The following is a 25,117-nucleotide window of genomic DNA, read 5'->3' as shown; positions in this document are numbered from 1 at the left end:
GTTACATTCAACATCACATTATCCTGCAACATTCAACATCACATCACCTTGCTACATTCAAAATCACATCACCCTGCTACATTCAACATCACATTATCCTGCAACATTCAACAACACATTATCCTGCACATTCAACATCACATTACCCTGCAACATTCAACATCAGAGTATCCTGCTACATTAAAAATCAGAGTATCCTGCTACATTCAAAATCACATTACCCTGCAACATTCAACATCACATTATCCTGCTACATTCAACATCAAATTATCCTGCAACATTCAACATCACATTATCCTGCAACATTCAACATCACATATCCGTGCAACATTCAACATCAGAGTATCCTGCTACATAAAAAATCACATTACCCTGCAACATTCAACATCAGAGTATCCTGCAACATTTAACATCACATAACCCTGCAACATTCAACATCACATTATCCTGCAACATTCAACATCACATTATCCTGCAACATTCAACATCACATCACCCTGCAACATTCAACATAACATTATCCTGCAACATTCAACATCACATCACCCTGCAACATTCAACATAACATTACCTGGCAACATTCAACAACACATTATCCTGCAACAATCAACATCAGAGTATCCTGCAACATTTAACAACACATCACCCTGCAACATTCAACATAACATTACCTGGCAACATTCAACAACACATTATCCTGCAACAATCAACATAAGAGTATCCTGCAACATTCATCAACACATCACCTTGCTATATTCAACATCACATCACATCACCCTGCAACATTCAACATCACATTATCCTGCAACATTCAACATCACATCACCCTGCAATATTCAACATAACATTATCCTGCAACATTCAACATCACATCACCCTGCAACATTCAACATAACATTACCTGGCAACATTCAACATCACATTATCCTGCAACAATCAACATCAGAGTATCCTGCAACATTCAATAACACATCACCTTGCTATATTCAACATCACATCACCCTGCTACATTTAACATCACATTATCCTGCAACATTCAACAACACATTATCCTGCAACATTCAACATCACATTACCTGGCAACATTCAACATCAGAGTATCCTGCTACATTCAACATCAGAGTATCCAGCAACATTTAACATCACATCACCCTGCTACATTCAACATCACATTATCCTGCAACATTCAACATCACATCTCTTTGCAACATTCAACATAAGCGTATCCTGCTACATTCAACATCAGAGTATCCTGCTACATTCAACATAAGAGTATCCTGCTATATTCAACAAAACATTAGGCTACAACATTCAACATAAGAGTATCCTGCTACATTCAACATCAGAGTATCCTGCTATATTCAACATCAGAGTATCCTGCTACATTCAACATCAGAGTATCCTGCTATATTCAACATCAGAGTATCCTGCTATATTCAACATCACATCTCCTTGCAACATTCTCCATCATAGTATCCTGCTACATTCAATATCAGAGTATCCTGCTACATTCAACATCAGAGTATCCTGCTTTATTCAACATCACATCTCCTTGCAACATTCAACATAAGAGTATCCTGCTACATTCAACAGAGTATCCTGCTATATTCAACATCAGAGTATCCTGCTACATTCAACATCACATTAGGCTACAACATTCAACATCAGAGTATCCTGCTACATTCAACATCAGAGTATCCTGCAACATTCAACATCACATCTCCTTGCAACATTCAACATAAGAGTATCCTGCTACATTCAACATCAGAGTATCCTGCTACATTCAACATCACATTATACTGCAACATTTAAAATCACATCTCCTTGCAACATTCAACATCAGAGTATCCTGCTACATTCAACATCAGAGTATCCTGTTACATTCAACATCAGAGTATCCTGCAACATTCAACATCACACTATCCTGCAACATCATGTTTGTTTGTTTTTTTGTTTCTTGTTTAACGCCACACTCAGCAATATTCCAGCTACATGATGGCGGTCTGTAAATAATCCTGTTAGTCTCGACCTAGTGATTGCTTTGAAATCCTCACGCCGTTTCACTTGCCCGCGCAATATTACAATGCATTATCCTACTGCCAATAAACATATATAATCAGCAAGCTAGAAACTTGCTACAAAACAGCTGCAATAAAGGCCAGCCACATATGACAAACTTTCACTAGTTTGTAGCTAAAATGATAGCACAGGCATGTACTAAGGTATTAACTTGGATTCTAAGCCAAGTGCCCTCGGCGGGCAAATTTTGGAAAAAATATCTACATTTTGTTCAAAATTGGGACTTCTCATTTCCTAAATCCTGAGGGACATGTATCTCAACATTGCAATACTGTAAAAATAAGAATTAATGGCTCTTCCTTTTTATTGGCTCTGTAATCAGTGATATACAGTTACCTTTGCAAAGTCATAACATTGGTTACAACTATACTAACATCAATTGGGATAGTTTTAATTCCAATTTGGGAATTTTTATTGACACTTGCTCCAGGCTTGGGGCCGAATATCGGCCTCAGGGCAGGACTGGTACCACATACTGAAATAAGCCTTACCACACTGCAATCTACCAATTACTGTCCTAATGATCCAATACAATATATGACTTGGACAAGGCAAGTAAGGATGCTCAAGCACAAGGCTCAAACGCAAACATTCTGGCTAGCAATCAGTTATTGCCGAGGACCAGTTATCACTAACACTCAGTTACAGCGAGCACATGATCGCGACGTTTTATTTTTGCTTGATTTTATTAGAAAGAAGAAATATTTATCCAAAACTGATGAGCAAAATTGCCTCATAGAATTACACCAAATAACCATCTTGCTGAAATGTTACCTTAGAAATGACCCGCTGGGTGTCATGTGACTAGTTCACATAAACAAAATCGTAAAAACAAGGTGATGTACATTTAGTTAAGACTATCATACCTCCAAGTCAGAATGATGAGATCTGATTGGTTCACGTGATCTTGATAAAATACCCTTATACCCCGCCATGAACAAGAAATGATGCACATGGATTTTTGAGACGGAGAATATATCCCTTACCCCGCTTTGAAGCAAAGAGACACGCTTTTTCCAAGTCAATGAAAGTCACATAGCACGACACAGCACAAGTTAAACTCAGCTCAATCGAAAAGCTGTTTTCTTTCAGTTTCGAATTTGTTGTAATTCTTTTACAATGTCATATCAAAACATGTCGGTACGATAAAATCTGTAATTCATGTGGTTTCATGCATCCCGTATTAGGCTTTATACCACTCTGGCTCATGGTATAAAGCCTAATACGGGACACATAAAACCAAATGTTCCCCCAAGTGATACTGCTACAACTTATAATAATATCTATGATAATAAGTGTCTAATAAACATGCTGATCAGATTTGTGGAGTATTGGTTTACGCTTGTTGGCAGACCTTTCTTATTCAGTATAGTGAATAACGTAGGAATGTCATTCCAGAAATTATATAAAATGTAGTTTGTGTGACTGAAAATCATGTTTGATGATGACCCATGCCATAGAACGATGATAAGAACTGGCAAAGTAAGCTGACGGGACAATTCTATTTCATTCCCTCCCCTCGCAGTGTAACAGAAATCGACTCCAACTTTTTTGACGGACAGAAATAAGTGCATTTACTCATAGGTTCACAAACATCAAAGCAAGGGTTACAGAAAACAATTACATTTCACAACAAAAACCCGAGAAAACTGCCCAGTGGCCAGTTGAGTGAGTGAGTGAGTATGGTTTTACGCCGCTTTTAGCAATATTCCAGCAATATCACGGCGGGGGACACCAGAAATGGGCTTCACACATTGTACCCATGTCGGGAATCAAACCCGGGTCTTCGGCATGACGAGCGAACGCTTTAACCACTAGGCTACCCGACCGCCCCAGTGGCCAGTTGAGATCAATTTGAAATTACCAGTGATGATTTGTGGCTGTTAGTTTTTACCTATCTACTTCAACTGCATGGTATTACTGGAATGCAGGTATACTGCAATACGCTTCAATGTTCCAGTATATTAGGTAAACAAAATAGGACAAGTTTCTATTATTTGTATCGTTTAACATACAATCGACCAGAAATTCATATACAAATAATGTTTCCCTCAAAACTGATTGCCCAAACGGTGGAAAAGTGGATGTGTTTTTTCCCTCATGTTGTTATCTCCCCTGCATCCATACAAAATGGCGGCAACTGACCATGCTGACTTTGACATCGTAATATTTACTTAAGTATGTACAAAATAGGATCTGCATGTACAATCAGTGTCGATCACTTCAGCTACAAATATATCGCAATACAGATACCTGTATCACAACATCCTACGATCTACTCTTCATTGCAAATAGCTTATTCCGGTTTTCACCTACCTACTCTTCATTGCTAATATGTTATAAAGCCAAACTTAAAAGCATTTTCCCACATCGTACAACACAATTGACCTCCACAGGTTTGATGGTGGTAACCAAGGCGATGTGACTCACCATGTCCTGTTGGAGAGGCAATGCCGGGGCCACCTGGGTGGAGGCCGATGTGATGGGCATGTTGCCTGCCACCGTCTGCAAACAGAGCACAGATAATAGGGCTGGGACGGGTAACTTGGGTACTCGGGACGGGTAACTTGGGTACTCGGGACGGGTGGGTCCTGAATAGGTCCAGGGTACCCACAGCGCCCCTTTCCACAAAGCGATTTTAGCGCTAAGACGATCGTAACTCCCATTCTTTAACACTGACTTACGACAATCGTAGCGCTAAGATCGCTTTGAGGAACGGGGCCCAGGACTACCCGGACCTGTGGTTAGTCACGTAATATATCGTTTAAATACAATAACACTAAAGTCGCTTAGATTTGCATTTCTTTCTGACTACCACGCATTGTTTCTGACATTTATACATTTAAGTAAAGATATAACTTCAGTCGACTTCAGTGTAAGTATGATCTGATCATCTTATACATGTAAGCAAATAGCATTTGCCAGGGCTCCGGTAAAACCATTCCCAACTGGACATTATTTACCCAACTCTGGAGACCTACACTAGGTACCCATTTAAGGTCGGGTAATAGGGGAATGGATACACATTTAAGGTCGGGTAATAGGGGAATGGATACCCATTTAGGGTCGGGTAATAGGGGAATGGGTACCCATTTAAGGTCGGGTAATAGGGGAATGGATACCCATTTAAGGTCGGGTAATAGGGGAATGGATACCCATTTAAGGTCGGGTAATAGGGGAATGGATACCCATTTAGGGTCGGGTAATAGGGGAATGGGTACCCATTTAAGGTCGGGTAATAGGGGAATGGATACCCATTTAAGGTCGGGTAATAGGGGAATTGATACCCATTTAGGGTCGGGTAATAGGGGAATGGGTACCCATTTAAGGTCGGGTAATAGGGGAATGGATACCAATTTAAGGTCGGGTCATAGGGGAATGGATACCCATTTAGGGTCGGGTAATAGGGGAATGGATACCCATTTAGGGTCGGGTAATAGGGGAATGGATACCCATTAAGGGTTGGGTAATAGGGGAATGGATACCCATTTAAGGTCGGGTAATAGGGGAATGGATACCCATTTAGGGTCGGGTAATAGGGGAATGGATACCCATTTAAGGTCGGGTAATAGGGGAATGGATACCCATTTAGGGTCGGGTAATAGGGGAATGGATACCCATTTAGGGTCGGGTAATAGGGGAATGGATACCCATTTAGGGTCGGGTAATAGGGGAATGGATACCCATTTAGAGGCGGGTAATAGGGGAATGGATACCCATTTAGGGTCGGGTAATAGGGGAATGGATACCCATTTAGGGTCGGGTAATAGGGGAATGGATACCCATTTAGGGTCGGGTAATAGGGGAATGGATACACATTTAAGGTCGGGTAATAGGGGAATGGATACCCATTTAGGGTCGGGTAATAGGGGAATGGATACCCATTTAGGGTCGGGTAATAGGGGAATGGATACCCATTTAGGGTCGGGTAATAGGGGAATGGGTACCCATTTAGGGTTGGGTAATAGGGGAATGGATACCCATTTAGGGTCGGGTAATAGGGGAATGGGTACCCATTTAGGGTCGTGTAATAGGGGAATGGGTACCCATTAAGGGTTGGGTAAAAGGGGGTCGAGTACCCAGGTCATACATTTGGACTCGTCCCAGCCCTAACAGATAAGTCACAGTGTGCTCTCCCCGAACTATTCCACTTGAATAGATCTTATGAAAGGCTCCTGAGAGTCCAGGCAGCACTGCTCCAGGAACATAAAGAGACCCGGAAAATGTGAAGTCAAGTCTTTGCTCTATATTGGTGGCGCCAATCCACAGTCACGTGTTTCCCCAAACTTGCTAAAATCAGATATGTCATGATGCACCCGTGTGAAGATCCGACAACCCGTCCATAGGAGGTCATGTCAGGTGAACTTTCTAATCAGCCAATCAGCATCCAGGTTTCTAAATTCTCTGTACTAGTGAGCATTCAGACCAGAGTATTCAGGATGTATCTAATTTTCGAATCTCGAAAAACAAACTTTTCTGGATGTAAATAACATAGGCCCTGCCTTCATAACATTGTGGATAGTTAATCCATCTTGCTGTTACTGAACCCCATGTCAGCTAAACCCAAAAGGAAGTTCCAACAAAGGAATATTTGTGTTCTTGGTGGCTTGTACTTTGTCAAAAGTAATAATACATAACATGAAACAATGTCATACTCAGCTTGACTCAGAAAAGTCATATGCAATGTAAGGGATGTTTAAAAATGCAGTATAGATGTGTGATTTGGCTGTAATGCCGCCTTGAACAGTATTCCAGTTATATCATGGCGTGTCAGCTTAATATGGGAAGAAAGCCCAAAGTGATGCAGGTCTCAGACGTTTACCGCTTTGGTGAAACCCACGAGCACAGGTATGGTGCTGACAAACCTAGAAACATGATCTGGGCGAACCAGGATTCAAACCCCCAATTATAGGTTTCTGGCATGCCCAAGGCAGGCAACACTGCACAGCGAATCGCCCCACCTTAGATAACTGGGGCACTCGTGGCCCCTGGTGGCAAAACAAAGACATCATGAAGCTAGAGTGAGTGAGTGAGTGAGTTTGGTTTTACGCCGCTTTTAGCAATATTACAGCAATATCACGGCGGGAGACACCATAAATGGGCTTCACACATTGTACCCATGTCGGGATTCGAACCCAGGTCTTCGGCGTGACGAGCGAACGCTTTAACCACTAGGCTACCCGACCACCCCTCATGAAGCTAGAAAGCTGACATCTTCATGTAGATTGGGCAGTCCAAGTCCGCTCGGGGATCATCTGGGGCGACCTTCTATGGGGGAGACTGTCAGTTCTCCATGCAGAGGGGTATCGTATATTGATAACCAAATCTGCCACTGGACTCCATGATGATCGCTGGGCATCAACAACAGCATATTTCACTTCTACCACCCACCTGCATCCCCATCCTCATCTGCTGTTGGTTGTTTGGAAGTCCCTGCGTTACCTGCATCTGTAAGGAAACAAATCCCTCACTTTACGTGTGTATTTTAACAAGAGTCATCAGAAAGATCACATATCCCCCCGGCAGCTGTCTGTAAAGTAACCACTAGTAAATGTGTAATTCTGTATGTAATGAGTCAACAGTTGAATGATCTTTTAGAAGCATACATTGTTTAACCTACTGAATGGTTTTCGAATTCTGGCCCGGAAACGAACCTGTTCCCCAATGGAGTCTATGTCCAACTTCATTCCATAAAAATTTAAAAAAATAAAAATTAGAAAAATCCCAAAATATCAAAAGGCACCACTTCAGTATGTGCCTGATAGCTTTGCCAAGTTTCGATCAAATATACTGAATGGTTTTCGAATTCTGCCCCGGAAAAGGAAATGATTACGGACGGACCAGACGGACAGACAGACTGGCTGATCGCTATATCCCCCCTCATTATATGCCGGGGGGATAATAAATTGACAACATAATCGTTTTGCAATTTACAAGCAGGTCCAAAAAGGAGTTTGCCTGTGGCTTAATCGGGCATGGGGACACGGAGGCACGATCTGGACCAGAGAAACCAGTGATTGATAATATGAGCAACATCCTGTGATCTACCAGCGGGGTCTGCATGAGATGGGGAAGTGACATATCCGCAGAGGTCTGCACGGAAAGGCAGAATGACATTCATGCAGGGAGTCTGATGGGAGAGGGGAGTAACATACCTGTGGGGTCTAAATGGACGAGAGTGACATACCTGTGGGGGAGTCTGATGGGAGGGGGGAGTAACATACCTGTGGGGGAGTCTGATGGGAGGGGGGAGTAACATACCTGTGGGGAGTCTGATGGGAGGGGGGAGTAACATACCTGTGGGGGAGTCTGATGGGAGGGGGGAGTAACATACCTGTGGGGTCTAAATGGACGAGAGTGACATACCTGTGGGAGTCTGATGGGAGGGGGGAGTAACATACCTGTGGGGGAGTCTGATGGAAGGGGGGAGTAACATACCTGTGGGGAGTCTGATGGGAGGGGGGAGTAACATACCTGTGGGGGAGTCTGATGGGAGGGGGGAGTAACATACCTGTGGGGAGTCTAATGGGAGGGGGGAGTAACATACCTGTGGTGTCTAATTGGACAGGGGAGTAACATACCTTTGGGGGAGTCTGATGGGAGGGGGGAGTAACATACCTGTGGGGGAGTCTGATGGGAGGGGGGAGTAACATACCTGTGGGGGAGTCTGATGGGAGGGGGGAGTAACATACCTGTGGGGAGTCTAATGGGAGGGGGGAGTAACATACCTGTGGGGTCTAATTGGACAGGGGAGTAACATACCTTTGGGGGAGTCTGATGGGAGGGGGGAGTGACATACCTGTGGGGGAGTCTGATGGGAGGGGGGAGTCTGATGGGAGAGGGGGGGGGGGGGGGGAAGTCTGATGGGAGGGGGGAGTCTGATGGGACAGGGGAGTGACATACCTGCGGGGGAGTCTGATGGGAGGGGGGAGTAACATACCTGTGGGGAGTCTGCATGGGGAGGGGGGAGTGACATGCCTGTGGGGGAGTCTGATGGGGGGGGGGAGTCTGATGGGAGGGGGGAGTCTGATGGGACAGGGGAGTGACATACCTGCGGGAGAGTCTGATGGGAGGGGGGAGTCTGATGGGACAAGGGAGTGACATACCTGCGGGGGAGTCTGCAGTGGTAGGTTTGTTGTCATCGGTGGATTCACCTGCTGTGTCTGCTGCTGGAACAGTTTTTGTTTTTGTGTGTAAATCTTTGACAGAGCAAAAAAACACAGGCAGAATGAGCACACCAAGTTGTTGAAGATAGAGGAGCGTGCAACAGGTACATCAGCCATCTTCCTTAGGCAAGCGTGTCCACTGGCCTATATCAAAGCCTAGTTTCTACCCTTGCCATTTCAAGGCCACTTTTCCTGGCTAGACCCTGGCGCCACCTCGCGTAGATCAGGAGTTGAAACCCTTGTAATGATAATGCGATATCCAATCAGGTCGCTGTTCTTATCTCATCTAGCTTCACAAAGATGGCGACTACCATAAGCGCGACCTAGTCGATCAGATTACGAAAACATTCGCGATTTCGTCCTTGACACAAAAAGATAGGCAATCGTTGGGGGGTTTAAATAAGAAAAAACATATTCGTGTCAACATAGACAGGCAGCGTTAAGTCACTTTCATAGGAAGGTGTACCAGTCGTGGATGTTGATTTTGTGAAACGTTCTCTGACTGGACTATCCATGTGTATGATAGTCCAATCATATTTAGCACAGGAAAGTGGGCTCGATGTAACAAGACTTTGATAAAAAGGCTAGTGGACGTTCTTGCCTCGGAAGGATGGCGATCAGCACCCAGCAGAAGGCACATGCAGGAATCACATCCCAAATCATTCAAGATTACATTTCACAAACACCTGCAAAAAGTACAATCAACAAACTCAATTTCACATTAAACATCCTTTCACAATTCTAGTGATGAAGCATTTGAGGAAGGAATTAAAGTGTATGACAGTTACTGATGGTTCATAGTGTGAGGAGTGGTACAACAGTTAGCATGCTCCTTCAACTGGCCAGACAAGAAGAGCTTACGGCCATGTTACATGTTAACATTACATAACAGAGGAAGCAGAAAATAAAATTGCATGGTTGAGAGAAGGACCTTAGATAGTGAAGATGTGTAAATATCATATATCAGCATGTTAATATGAACAAATTAAAAATCCAGACTAATATAAAGAACTTGACAAAGAAAGAGAGAGAGACAGACACACAGAGAGAGTGAGAGAGGAGTGGAGAAGAGGAGAGAGGAGTGAAGAAGAGGAGAGAGGAGTGGAGAAGAGGAGAGAGGAGTGAAGAAGAGGAGAGAGGAGTGGAGAAGAGGAGTGAAGAAGAGGAGAGAGGAGTGGAGAAGAGGCAGAACCAGAAAGATAGACATAGAGACAGGAAACAGAAAGAGAAGGATAGCAAGGAGAGAGAGTAGTGAGGAGTGAAAGAGACACACAGAGTGAGAGAAAGAGAGAGACAGACAGTGGAGAGTTAAATAAAAGAGAGAGAGGAGAAGGGGAGAGAGGAGTGGAGAAGGGGAGAGAGGTAAGGAGGAGAAAGAGAGGCAGAGAGAGAGAGAGAGAGAGGAGTGAAGAAGAGAGAGGAGTGGACAAGAGAGAGGAGTGGAGAAGAGGCAGAAACAGAAAGATAGACATAGAGACAGAGGAGACAGAAAGAGAAGGATAGCAAGGAGAGAGAGTAGTGAGTGGTGAAAGAGACACACACAGAGAGTGAGAGAAAGAGAGAGACAGACAGTGGAGAGTTAAAAAAAGAGAGAGAGGAGTGAAGAAGGGGAGAAGGGGAGAGAGGTGAAGAGGAGAAAGAGGCAGAGAGAGAGAGAGAGAGAGAGAGAGAGAGAGAGAGAGAGATGTAATACAATAAAGAGGATATGGATCATGCACCAAACACTGTCAAAGGGACTCCATTAGAAGGGGACCATCTGACAAACAGATACATGTATTCAGTCATCCAGTATAGTATATTTCCATTCCAATATGACACCAGGGCCCCATTCACTACCACAGCTTCATTTCGGTGATGTCACCGACATCCATCCCTACAACTACAAGCACCAAATTTCTCTCGTGGATGAATATTTGGATTGGACAGCTATTTTTAGCATCATTCCATTCAGACTCAAAGCAATGGTAGAAATTTAATCCAGGGGATTTATCAAAGTAGAATGGAAACATACTACACAGGATATTCAAGTTTGAATTTTGGGGGGCCCTTACCAATATTTCAAAAATATTGCATCTGGGTTATTTTAAAGATAAAACTTCAATTTCCCTTTTAAACAACTACCCCATTTTTCATAAATATAAAGTCCATTTGACATGTTCACATGTGGGATTTGCAAAATCACCCATTAACGTCACGATTATGTTTTCACAACCGGTATCATGCTGACAAACCAATCATAATTAATAGGGATCTGTGGAATTAATGTGACGACTAAGGGTATTGCTTCCTCCCCAGTTTTGTGAACACAATTTTAGTCCAAAAATATAAATTTAAACTACAAAGCTGCCAGATGTTAATTCAAGTTTCATCATTTCTGCATCAATATTTTCCCCTCAAAACAACAAAACATTCTGATTCACGAGGTGAGTGAGTGAGTGAGTGAGTGAGTGAGTGAGTGAGTGAGTGAGTGAGTGAGTGAGTGAGTGAGTGAGTGAGTGAGTGAGTGAGTGAGTGAGTGAGTGGTCTCCCTGGGATAGATAGGACATCCTCCACCTTGTCTGTACAGGATACAGGGTCCATCTCCCATACAGGATATCACATCTCCAGTCTATTACGTAAATATCCTGGATCCATCTGCTACACAGCTTTGTTTCGGAAGTGGCATATCCAACTTAACACAGAATATTTTTCGCTAATGAGTTTGACTACCACCACCCGGTTAAACTGCCCTTTGTGAATGAATGTTCCCAGAGGGTACTCAAGATCATGACTTTGTACAAGCAAGCATTCCACATATTCATTCGAAACCTAATACAAAAAAATGAACATTAAGACTGGCGAAAGCAGTCTTTTAACTACAAGAAAATCCACATTGTATTTGAGAGGCACTCATCAAGGGACGTACTGCTTTAAGAACAGTGCAATTAGATTTGATTTTTTTGCAGGTTTGCCAGAAACCTATGATTGTGGGTTCAAATCCCAGTTTGCCCCGATTATGTTTCTAGGTTTGTCAGCACCACACCCATGCTGGTGGGTTTCACCGAAGTGGTAAACGTCTGAGACCTGCATCACTTCGGGCTTCCCTCCCACATTAAGCTGACACGCAGCGATATAACTGGAATACTGTTAAAAGCGGCGTTAAACCCAACTCACTCACTCACTCACTATTTTTTGCATCATATAATTCACACTGCACTCAAAACAAATCTTTCACGCAACAAGGCAAGTATTGGTGAGATTCTTGCTTGGCTTATCCATGAACCAGTGAGTGAGTATGGTTTTATGCCTTTTTTACAAAATATTCCAGCAATATCACAGCAGGGGACACCAGAATGGGCTTCACACAGTGTACCCATGTTGAGAATCGAACACAGGTCTTCGGCGTGACGAGCGAACGCTTTAACCACTAGGCTACGCAACCGCCCATATCCATGAACGAACAGTGTAAGTTGACTGGATTGCTATTTATAGCCTCATTTACGGGTCCTCCAAACAAAGCTGTGGTGATGATTGGGTGCAGGGTGTTCTACACAATGGAATGGCTATATATAACACACTGTATATGTCTACCACATGCATATATGTAACAACCAACATGGACATGCACTCAGCATCATCATAAATATTTCTCTCATATATCCCAAAGTAATCATTCTTACAAAATAGAAATCCTGCAAGACAAAGATTTTACAAGACATATTATTCCTGGGTGGTCATGGTAATATGAATCAAAACATCACAGATCATTTAAATCCTTGAATAATCTTTCTATGATTTGTTTGTTTTGTTTGTTGTTTAACGCTGCACTCAGCAATATTCCAGATATACGACAGCGGTCTGTAAATACTAGTAATCGAATCTGAACCAGACAATTCAGTGATTGACATCATGAGCATCAAGCCACGCAATTGGATTCAATGACATGCATCAACCAAGTCAGCGAGCCTGACCATCCGATACCGTTCGTCACCTCTTACAACAAGCATAGTCGCATTTTACAGCAAGCATGGGTTGCTGAAGACCTATTCTACATCAGACCCTCTTTATATGAAATGTTTTTACACAATAACAGTATGTTACAGCATAGTGAGAGAAGCATCATATTAAAAAAGTGAGTGAGTGAGTGAGTGAGTGAGTGAGTGAGTGAGTGAGTGAGCGAGTGAGTGAGAGAGTGATTATTGATCTCCAATGTTGCAGCTATTCACAGCAATAAAACGTATGTGACACAAGAATGAGTAAGTTATTACATGTTTTCAGCATGGGGAGCACCAGAAAGGGGCTTTACACAATATACCCATGTGTGGAATTGAACCCAGACCTTCCGCAGGATAAGATAACACTTTAACCACCAGGTTACCCCTACACCCCTTCGATTCAAAAGCTTTTCATTTAGTTTGTTAGAACAGTCAGTGAGAAATATCATTGCCAGTCATGTTACTGTGTTGTGTAAGACAGATCTACTTCTGTCATAGGTGATGATAAACTCCTTGACTAACATCTAGGGCCCACTTGCACATAGTTCAAAGCAAACCTGGCACCAACATTATTTAACTTTCACACTTTAAGGTAGTTACGAAAGATTTAACTCTCAGATTATGTAAGAAACTTGTGTCAATGCCTCTTATGACCAGATTAAGTTGCTGGGAATCTATTCTATCCCTGAGTCCCCAAGTGGCCGAGGTAAAAGACATAAGGATTGCTCCTACTTCTGTGATCACACACCTTGTTTCGGACTTTATTAAGCACGTTCCTGATGCCCTGGACAAAGGCGACTTGGTCGTTGGGGATGAGTCCGACGAAGGCCTTCTTCTTGCTGCTGTAGAGCAGGAGCAGCACTCGGATATCACACTGGGCGGTCTGGGAGAAGTGGACACAGCCAGCCTGGAACACAACAACCGACAGTACTGGACAGGGCTGGTCAACAAGCGAGGGGGTTTGTTAGTTTGTGTTCTTGTTTCATTAACGCCACACTATTCCAGCTATATGATGGCTGGCTGTAAACAAACGATTCTGGGCCACATATTGTGAATAACAATACACGCAGTTGGGGAGCAATGAGTTTCAACCAAGTCACTGAGTCTGCCCACCTGATCTAGTATGTCGCCTCTTACGACCAGCATGGGTTGCAGGGGGCCAATCGTAACCCAGCACCCTCACAGGAAAACCAGGGAGTAAATGTTGTTTTATGCCAGTCAGCAATATCAAGCCATATCACAGCAGCCTTTCAGTGAGGTAAGCAATCAAGACGAGGCCAGGCCAGGCCAGGCAAACCAGTGGTCGAAAGCATGGGAAACAATGCATGACATCAGGGCAGCATGACATCAGGGCAGCATGACATCAGGGCAGCATGACATCAATCAGCCAAGATACACATCGTAAACTGCAGTAAACTACGGTCGTGACGAACTCAAAGGGACCACTATTTGTTTGTTTGTTTGTTGTTTTACGCCGCACTCAGCAATATTCCAGCTATATGACGGCGGTCTGTAAATAATCGAGTCTGGACCAGACAATCCAGTGATTGATATCATGAGCATTGACCCACGCAATTGGGATCGATAACATACTTCAACCAAGTCAGCGAGCCTGACCACCAGATCCTATTAGTTGCCTTTTACGACAAGCATAGTCACCTTTTACAGTAAGCATGGGTTGCTGGAGACCTATTCTACCCCGGATAAAGGGACCACTAATTTTTGTAAGTCATAACCATTGTTCGTTATAAGCATATGTAAGCATTTATACACAAATGTCCGGCACCAAGAAATAAGTTTTTTGTATCTGTCAGTTCGTTGCATGTATGTTTGTTATAAACATAGTTTACTGTAATTCACATATGTTCATTAGCATGATTAGCCATCGCTCCCAAGCATGGGGTGCTGGAGATTTTCCTGATAACATCACGGCGGCCTTACTAACATATTCCTTATAGGTCTGGTCATTTAATATTTTGGGGAGGGGAGGGGCAGAGGAGGGGAGGGGCAGAGGGACGGATGGGGCAGAGGGACGGGCGGGGCAGAGAAGGGGAGGGGCAGAGGGACGGGCGGGGCAGAGGGACGGACGGGGCAGAGCGGGGGCAGAGCGGGGGCAGACACTAAATCAACTAAAGTAATAAAGAAGCCAGACTATCCAACATACAAATCCTGTTCCCATGATGCGGTAGAGGTTGCGAAGGGCGTCCAGGTCGTTGGGGGAGAAGTGGAAGGACACTTGTCTGGAGTTGCGGAACAGACTCTGCAGCTCATGGAGCATGGGCTGGGGCAGGAGCTGCATCACCAGCTTCTCAGGCCAGTTCCTCGCATTGCTGAAGAGGATGCACAACAACAGGTATGGATTTTTATATTCTCAAGGTTACAACTGAAGCACAGTGAATTCAACCACGAAAATGCACAAAATATACACAAGACACCCCCCTCTTCTGGTGCAATTCAGAAATGGAGCTTGGCTACTTTTGCCCCAGTTGGGGTTCATTATTGCCTTTGGATAACTTCTGGTCAGAGAAGAAAAAAATAATGTTCAGTATTATTAAATATCCCAAATCATCAAAAAACACCAGTTCACCACTAGACTGATCTGTATAGCAAGTTTCAACAAGAAATATTCAATGGTTAGGTGTTCTGCTCCGGAATGGACGGACAGACAGACAGACATGCTGATCGCCATATCAAACCCCACCCAACTGTGACCCAGCATGTGACCTAATTAATAACCCCACCCTCCCATCAGGTAATGGTGCTTACAGGTCAGGCTCCGTGTTGAGGATGGAGACACAACAGTTGAGTGTCTTCGTGTTCTTCTGCTGCACAGCGTTGGGGGGACCCTGTGGTTTGGGCTTCTCCTGGTACTCCAAGGAACCTGACACAGAACAGAGCTGTAGCCGGGCAACCAGCACAAGTCAACAGTCAACTGACGGATGTCACACAGCACATCAACCTCTGGCTAGTAATGAGTCAATCCTACACCACAACAACCACTGATATGCCTTGTTGGTTGGTTGGTTGGTTGGTTGGTTTGTTGTTTAACGCCGCACACAGCAATATTCCAGCTATATGACGGCGGTCTGTAAATAATCGAGTCTGGACCAGACAATCCAGTGATTAGTATCATGAGCATCGATCCACGAAATCAGGATCAATGACATGCATCAACCAAGTCAGCGAGCCTGACCAACCGATCCCGTTTGTCGCCTTTTACGACAAGCATAGTCACCTTTTACGGCAAGCATGGGTTGCTGAAGACCTATTCTACCCCGGAATCTTCACGGGTTGATATGCCTTGTCTTGTTTGTTGTTTAACGCCGCATTCAGCAATATCCCCAGATGACGGCGGTCTGTAAATAATGGAGTCTGGGCCAGAACAGATCGACATCTTGAGCATCGATCTACGCGATTGGTATACAGTGACATGCATCAACCAAGTTAGCAAGTCTGGCCATTCGATTCCATTAGTATATACCAAGCATGGGTTGCTGAATCATAATAATAATAATAATAATAATAATAATAATAATAATAAAAAAGGCCATTTATATTGTGCATATTTCCACACCACACAGTGTGCACTCAACCATCATTCTCAACTCCCTGGGGAGTATACTACCCAAGCTTCCTAATCTCATCCTACCAGCTGAAGACCTATTCTAACCATGATCTTCACAGGTTCACTGACATGCATTAGTCTAGCCCCTGCAGACCTCTATGTGTATCCAGAATAGACTTCACCCATCCTTTCAGGTTACCTTAGGCTGTTAAATTGTCATTTGGCAACCGACCTGTGAAGATCCGGGGTAGAACCCATGCTTGCTGTAAAAAGCAACTATGATTGTCGTGCTCGCTGACTTGGTTGATGCATGTCATTGTATCCCAATTGCGTGGATCGATGCTCATGATGCCAATCACAGGATTGTCTGGTCCAGACTGGACTATTTACAGACTGCCGTCATATAGCTGGAATATTGCTGAGTGCGGCGTCAAACAAACCAACCAACCATTTGGCAACCAAACATATTCATCATTACACTAATCATAATCCGTAGTTACTGCCAAAAGAAATATTTAGTCCTACAAGCACGTTTTCAAATGTGAAATTTGTCCAGTCTCTCAAAACCATCCAACAAGCAACTCTACCTTTCCAGATGATCTTCTTGTTGTTCTGAACTGCAGCCTTTGTCGGATCAGCCACCCCACCATCGGCAGCCCCTGGGAACACCTGACCCCCCATGGCTGGAGCTGACCCCGCCCCCTGCATGACGATCTGCTGACCCCCCTGCTGACCCCCGGCCTGCATGAAGGACTGGCTCATCCCCTGCTGCGCCGGCATGGACATCGCTGGCTGTGACACGAGACCCTGGGAGACGTCGGTCTGCATGGACACTGGTTGGTTGGACATGGTCGTCATGGTGGTCTGGTTGGGCAGATTGACCCGGATCTTGATGGGCTGCTGGTTCTGTTGCATGTTCTGTTGTGAGGTCATGATGTTCTGCTGAGAGGAGATCATCCCTGGCTGTGAGGTCGCCATGCCTGACTGGGTCATCATGACCTGGGGCTGTGATGTCATCAGTCCTTGTGCTGTCATTGGATTCTGGGTACTCACCATGGTAACACCAGATCTCTGAGTAGGCATCATTCTGTCTGTTGTCTGTTGTTGTTGCTGCTGCTGCTGCTGCTGTTGTGGTTGCTGTTGTTGTTGCTGCTGCTGAGCTTGACTCTGTCGGTCTAGAATTCAAATGAAATGATACACTCATAAAACATTGTGCATACAAATATCCAATTACCACTTATCCAACATAAAGGAGATATTGTTCAATGAGACACAAGATTTTACACACCCTTAATTCATTTCAGAAGAGACGTCACAATCTCAATCTCTCTTACCATTAACTAAATAGAAGATCTCAGTCAGTCATGATTGTATCCTGATTGGATAACAATTTTAAGTACTGTATTCGACGTAATAAGTGCCCACGGCGATATTTGCTTATTTCCTATTGATCAATGTACACAAGACTTATTTATTTGTGTATAATACGCACTCGTGTGTTACAGGCACCCTTAATTATGGGCAATCAAATTCTGGAAAATATATATCGTCTATAATACGCACCAACTTTTCTTTTGTATCATTTCAGGCTGTCAGCATAAACCACGAAATTTACAATCTTTCATCTCTGGGGTTTTTTTCACCAAAATTATATTCTAATAAGAGCCCCCTATTTCTAATTTTGAGAGTGCCCTGGGTGCTTATTACATCAAATACGGTATTGTTTATTTCAATTATGGTTCCGGGTATTTATCCCAACAGAAAAGGAACATAATACATTGCATGAACAGGGCTGGATTGACACATACAACACAAGTAATCAGTGTGCCTGCTAACCCACTAGATTCTAATAAGAGGCCCCTATTTCTAATTTTGAGAGTGCCCTGGGTGCTTATTACGTCTAATATGGTATTGTTTATTTCAATTATGGTTCTGGGTATTTATGCCAGTGTGCCTGCTAACCCACTAGATTCTGAAATGTTCCTAACCCGATAAGAAAATTGTAAGTGATTTTCAAATGCCTACCTCAAAGTTAAACAAAATACATCAATATGGCCATTAAAAATGAAAATACACACCATAACAAATCAAGGTTGCAAGTTGACGAGAACAGAGTTACCCCCTCCACATGTTACTGTTATGACTGGCTAACCACCTGCCCAGCAATAGTTTGAGACTATTTCATACACTCCTTTTGGTCATCCCATACAGTGATTGATTGAATGAGTATGGTTTTACGCCGCTTTTAGCAATATTCCAGCAATATCACGACGGGGGACACCAGAAATGGGCTTCACACATTGTACCCATGTCGGGAATCGAACCCGGGTCTTCGGTGTGAGGAGCGAACGCTTTAACCACTAGGCTACCCGACCGCCCCTCATCCCATACAGATATGGAACACTAAACTAAAGGCATTTGTAAGGCTTTTCAAGGCTTCCAACTGTCATTTTCAAGGCTTTTTCAGTTGGGTTATTAGCCTTAGTCTGTCAATATTTTCTTAAATCCAGTTTACTATATATTAGTCGTAAGACCTGGTATGACCATCTCACATTTTCCAACAAGATTTATTTTCAATCAACAACAAAATAAATTAAGTCTCTAATGAATTCTCCGGGATCTTTGGCACACAAATCTATCACTGTGATAAATCTCACTTAAACGTCTTTGGTACATATTTTTGTGTCCTTTACTACATTGATTAACAAGTATATGTCAATTTGTACAAATTCAAGTTAAAGTTACTGATTTTCAGGATGGCACTACAATCAAGGCTTTTCAACATGTTCAAGGGGGATCTTAAAATTCAAGTTTTTTTTTAGCCTGTACAAACCCTGTCTGAAGTTTGTTATCAGGAATCAACATAACTACTGGTCTTGAGGACCACGGCAAGCAGAAATAGCAGAGGGCCTGACGTTGTGCATATTTTAAGCAACCTCTCAAGGGGAATACGGATTTCAACATTTACGGCCAATAGAGAATAGCGTTGAATCCATATCACCCGCAGAGCAGGGAGCTAACTTACACCACATGGGCTACGATTTTTCAAAACTATTTGTTTGCTTGTCATTAAAAACTGCACTCAGCAATATTCCAGAGATGTGACGGCAGCCTGTAAATAATTGAGTCTGGACCATACAAACCAGTGATTGATACTATGAGCAATGCCTGTGTCATCCGGGTACAATGGCACACAATAAAGCAAGTCGCGAGTGAGTGAGTATGGTTTTACGCCGCTTTTTAGCAATGTTCCAGCAATATCACAGCGGGGGACACCAGAAATGGGCTTCACACACGGGTCTTCGGCGTGACGAGGGAACGCTTTAACCACTTGGCTACCTGACCACCCCTAGCTTAACTCAAAATCCCCGAAGGGGCTTCAACAGCTGTCCCAGCTGTTAGCCAGCCATCAGCCTACTTTGCCTCCAATCTTCCCCAGCCTATGTCCAATAATGGAATTCACTTACTGATGAACATGGGGTTTGTCTCTTGCTTCACAGTCTGAAACAAACAAATGAAAGGTCAAAACATGGAAGGATGCATATATATGGACAATATTTTACAATTGTTTGTTTAAATCAAGAAAAAAGAATAATGAAAGAATTCCAATTGAATGGTGAAATAAAAATCTTTACATATTCAGTTTTAAGAATGACAAATAGAGATGAAATACTTCGGATAACATATCATTAGATTACAAGTTACCATGGTTACCAGTTCATTATTATTACACTTAGCATTTGAACACATCAGTTAAATTAACACATATATTTTCATTAATAATGATATAAATGCTGAAAACAACAAAAACACCAGAGTCACAATTCACCTGACATTGATGAAGAAAACACTTAACGAGGTGAAACAAAGTCACAACCACAACACAACTGTGACTACAAGAGGAGAAGGTGGAGGAGGCTGGGGCTGATACATCAAAGCTGGGAAATAAGGACCTAGGTGCTGGCCGGACTTTGTTGACATATTAGCATCATTAAAAAAGAACCCCAATCAGTATTTGTTTTTCGTTACAAATGTTATATTTGGGATAACACTTTCTTAGTAAATTACAGATTCTCGTACTTTTATGGGTTGAGTCCCGTCCGGGATTCGAACCAACACTTGCCAGAGTGAGGCACCTAATCGCCAGCACACAAAGTCAGCGATCTAACCCACTCAGCCACCAAGGTTTCCACAAAAAATGAAAGTCCGACAACTGGTAGATCACGTACTTTGAGTACCCCTCTGACAAGTGTAAATTGGCACAGCTCCCATGGCTGAAAGCTACGAATACACAATGCCATTGTTTTTCGTTGTCTAACATCAATCTCAACAAGATTCAGATGGGGGCGTCCTGTAAATAATTGCATCTGGACCAGACAATCCAGTGACTCGATCTATGCCATCGGGTAACGGTTACATGAAATCTACCCAGTCACCAAGTCAGATCAACTGATCCATTAATTCGCCTGATACAGTAACACTGACTCCAATACTGATAAAGCTGGTATGGATCAGTTCATACTGTCAGTCAAGTACATTTTGATGTATATTTCGGAGTGAGTGAGTTTGGTTTTACGCAGCTTTTAGCAATATTCCAGCAATATCACGGCGGGGGACACAAGAAATGGGCTTCACACATTGTACCCATGTCGGGATTCGAACCTGGGTCTTTGACGTGACGAGCGAACGCTTTAACCACTAGGCTACCCGACCTCCCCAAATATTTCGGAATGTAATATAATATGCACGGCATGACGAACCAACACTTTAATCACTGGGCTGCTCCATCGCACCCTCACTCCATGGAATATCTCAATTCAGATAAAAACTTCTACTACATTAAGGCCAAAAAATAATAGTCTTGGTTCTCAGCCACCGCATCATCATCATCATAAAGTTTGCCACACTATTCATCTTAATTTCCATTTTTAAAAAAAATAATCCCAAAATATTCCAAGTTCAACAGTAGTATCAATACTGTATTTCAGTATTTTACTCATCAGGGAATACATTTATGTAGGGAGGCCCTTACACAGGTTGATTGTACACAACTGTTAGGTTACATACTAGAAAAAAACACCAAAAACCACCACCTGCATTATAATTTCAAAAGCCATTGCCTGAGAACCAATTATTTTATTTTTTTAAGCCTAACATGTCTAAAGTCAATCTTTGTTATCTTTCTGTTCTCTGTAATCAACTCAAATAACCATGGTGACACACATCATAAAAATAAAACAAAAGAAAACTTAAATAAATTAGTATAAAAAACATAAACGTATAATTTTTTGGCAGTAGGAACTTTTTACTAAGATTATGCACTACTGTAACAGAGTTTTTTTAATTTGCGAAATAAAAATATGAAAATTGTGATGCGATTATCAGTAGAGTGAGGGGTAGATAAACAGGAAGAATACTTTTAACTACATGCAAGATACGCAACCTAAGAACACACAACACATCACAATGTCAGAACAGAACAGTCAGACCTGTCAACCTCCTAGTTCAATGCACATAACAAAGCTTTTACCAGAGCTGATACGGCCAGAAACCACAAACATCACGAAGGTACATGGTCAAAATACTGGCTTTTCTGCCATGAACAACACATATTGTTGGAAGTTTTCAGATTATCAAACAAAAGGAATTTCATCTTACAAAAATGTTTGTACATCTCAAGCCAAATTAAACGAACAGTGTGTCCTGTTTCGTTTGATAATGGTTTTGCCTGAGTGATTTGGATATGTTGGTTTTTTTCAAAATATTTCAATTATATCATAGAGTGTGATTTTAATATGGAAGTAGAACACCATTATTTTACCTTTTAACTACGAAAAGTATGTATTTTATAAACAAACATAACATAGGCCATGGGCAGTTTCATATTTTACCAATAAATACTCAGTATTAACATGCTTAAACAGTTAACATATTACAATTATTAGAAATATTACGCAAGACCTGGTGTTCCGAATACCTGTTGATTTAAAACACTGAGTATATTAGAATGCATTGAATGTGCTTACACCACAACCACACGCACAGTACAATCATCTACACACTAGGCAGGTAGACAGGTCTGTTTCCACGGTAACAAGGGTTATACCCAGGCAGCTCTATACAGCATGAGAGAACCGAAGTTGGTAACGTGGCCTTGTGTTTGTTGTGTCTTAGGCTCCCTCTGCATAGCAAATACTGGACTTCCTCCGTGACTATGTGACAAGGTTTCAGGTCAGATTTACACCTTCAAATATCTGAGGTTGGTGAAGCATAATTACTGAAAATTCTTAACAAGAGAATAATGTAGTTATGTTCAGAGTCTATCTACAGAGTTCTCATTTTTCATCCATATCTGCCTACCTCACAACCAAGCACCCCACTTCACTACCAGGCACCCTACCTCACTACCAAACACCCAACCTCACTACCAAACATCCACCTCACTACCAAACATCCACCTCACTACCAAACACCCACCTCACTACCAAACATCCACCTCACTACCAAACATCCACCTCACTACCAAACACCCCACTTCACCACCATGCACCCCAGCTCACCTACAAACACCAGCCTCACTACCAAACACCCACCTCACTACCAAACATCCACCTCACTACCAAACATCCACCTCACTACCAAACACCCCACTTCACCACCATGCACCCCAGCTCACCTATAAACACCAGCCTCACATTCCACTGTGAAAATTGCTGGTGGTATATCTTATTCCTAACCATGTTAACTGTCACATTATTACAGGAAGACTATTTTCTGCCAAGTTCTATATAGCGTAACTTACACCATGTGTAAAATCACGATTAAAAAAGGACAACAAAACATCATCCCAATCAGGTGATGTGAAAAGAGATTTTTTCAAAATGTTTCACGAACTCTGTACATAGAACTCTGGGCCCTGTTCTACAAAGCGATCCTTGTGCTGAGACGATTGTAGTTCCTATACTCCAACAACTTGCAACAGTCTCAGTGCTAAGACTGCTTTGTGAAACTGGCCTCGGGCGAAAAGAACCATCATTTGTTAAGAAACTCAGGACATATAACTGTCACCAAAAGATCATATGAACAGATAGAATTTGGATTGGGGATTTTGTTTTTCCAATGCTCAAGTAAATTCGGTAAGTGCTCTCGTGTGTGTATACCTGTATTGCCTGGGTACCGGGCACATTGATTATCTGCCCCTGCTGTGAGAGGAACACAGGGCGCACCTGCTGACTGGACTGCTGGTTCATGATCATAGTGTTTGCCATGGTAACCATGGTGTTCTGAGGTTGCTGCCCTGCAGGCGACATGGCCATCTTGGGCTGCTGGTTGGGCTGGTTGACCTGTCGGATCTGACCCATGGGGGGTCCCATGCCCATCTGATTGGCCTGCTGAACCTGGGGATTGTTGAGCCCGCCCGACCCTGGGGTCTGTATGGACTGTTGTTGCTGTTGCTGCTGCTGTTGTTGCTGCTGCTGTTGTTGTTGCTGCTGCTGTTGTTGTTGTTGCTGTTGTTGTTGTTGTTGCTGCTGTTGTTGTTGTTGTTGTTGCTGTTGCTGAGGAGATGGCTGAGATGTGACAGCTTGGTTTAAGTTCTGGGGATTCAAAGGAGACAATGCTGGCTGTTGTGGTGAGGGCTGTTGTGTTATATTCTGCAAGCCTGTATCAAACAAAGGTATTTTATTAGTTGAACATGCAATCAGTACAAGGCTCCAGATGTTTTGAGTGAGTGAGTGAGTTGGGTTTAATGCCGCTTTTAACAGTATTCCAGTTATATCACGGCGTGTCAGCTTAATGTGGGAGGAAAGCTCGAAGTGATGCAGGTCTCAGACGTTTACCACTTCGGTGAAACCCACGAGCACGGGTATGGTGCTGACAAACCTAGAAACATAATCGGGGCGAACCGGGATTCGAACCCAGAATCATAGGTTTCTGGCGTGTCCAGGGGACGCAACTCTGCACAGCGAATCGCGGCGCCTTAGACGACTAGGCCACCCGTGCCCCCCCAGATGTTTTGAGCATAATTAGTATTTACTCTTCCATGGTATATGAGAATATCTCCAAGCTTAATAAACCCCCAAAGAATAGGTTCTCAGGCAATGACTTTTAAAAATATAGTGTGGGCGAGTGGTGGTTCTTTATTTTTTTTCTTGTTCAAACTGGTATGTAACCAAATAAACAGTTGTGTACCATCAACCTGGGAAAGGGCCTCCCTACATTAACAAGCATACAAACTCCTATTGCTGCCAGGACCATAACACAAGATGCGCAGTACAAGTACTTTACAAATACAGTACTTTACAAGATGTAAAGTAGTGCACATGTAAAGGGAA

The 25,117-nt window shown here is 42.9% G+C and overlaps 1 protein-coding gene across 7 annotated transcripts in view; it reads right to left on the bottom strand.

Annotated features, from left to right (window-relative positions):
* Positions 1–25,117, bottom strand: part of LOC124135445 (mediator of RNA polymerase II transcription subunit 25-like) — a 58,178-nt gene that overhangs the window by 15,413 nt on the left and 17,648 nt on the right. For 3 of the 7 annotated variants that reach the window (XM_046500777.2, XM_046500774.2, XM_046500778.2), the window contains exons 10-18: positions 23,945–24,444; positions 20,252–20,285; positions 17,372–17,959; positions 15,986–16,100; positions 15,384–15,549; positions 13,968–14,126; positions 9,186–9,248; positions 7,471–7,527; positions 4,510–4,584 (exon numbers count right to left, since the gene is read on the bottom strand). In XM_046500777.2, the coding sequence (XP_046356733.2) occupies positions 4,510–4,584; positions 7,471–7,527; positions 9,186–9,248; positions 13,968–14,126; positions 15,384–15,549; positions 15,986–16,100; positions 17,372–17,959; positions 20,252–20,285; positions 23,945–24,444 (1,757 nt within the window). The remainder of the gene's footprint in view (positions 1–4,509; positions 4,585–7,470; positions 7,528–9,185; positions 9,249–13,967; positions 14,127–15,383; positions 15,550–15,985; positions 16,101–17,371; positions 17,960–20,251; positions 20,286–23,944; positions 24,445–25,117) is intronic. The other 4 variants (XM_046500779.2, XM_046500775.2, XM_046500780.2 and 1 more) reach the window with 4 other exon arrangements.

The sequence above is a fragment of the Haliotis rufescens genome, unplaced genomic scaffold (assembly GCF_023055435.1).
Source record: "Haliotis rufescens isolate VD_foot unplaced genomic scaffold, xgHalRufe1.0.p SCAF_6, whole genome shotgun sequence".
NCBI classification, from domain to species: Eukaryota; Metazoa; Mollusca; class Gastropoda; order Lepetellida; family Haliotidae; genus Haliotis; species Haliotis rufescens.
This window is presented reverse-complemented; position numbering and strand designations above follow the sequence as displayed.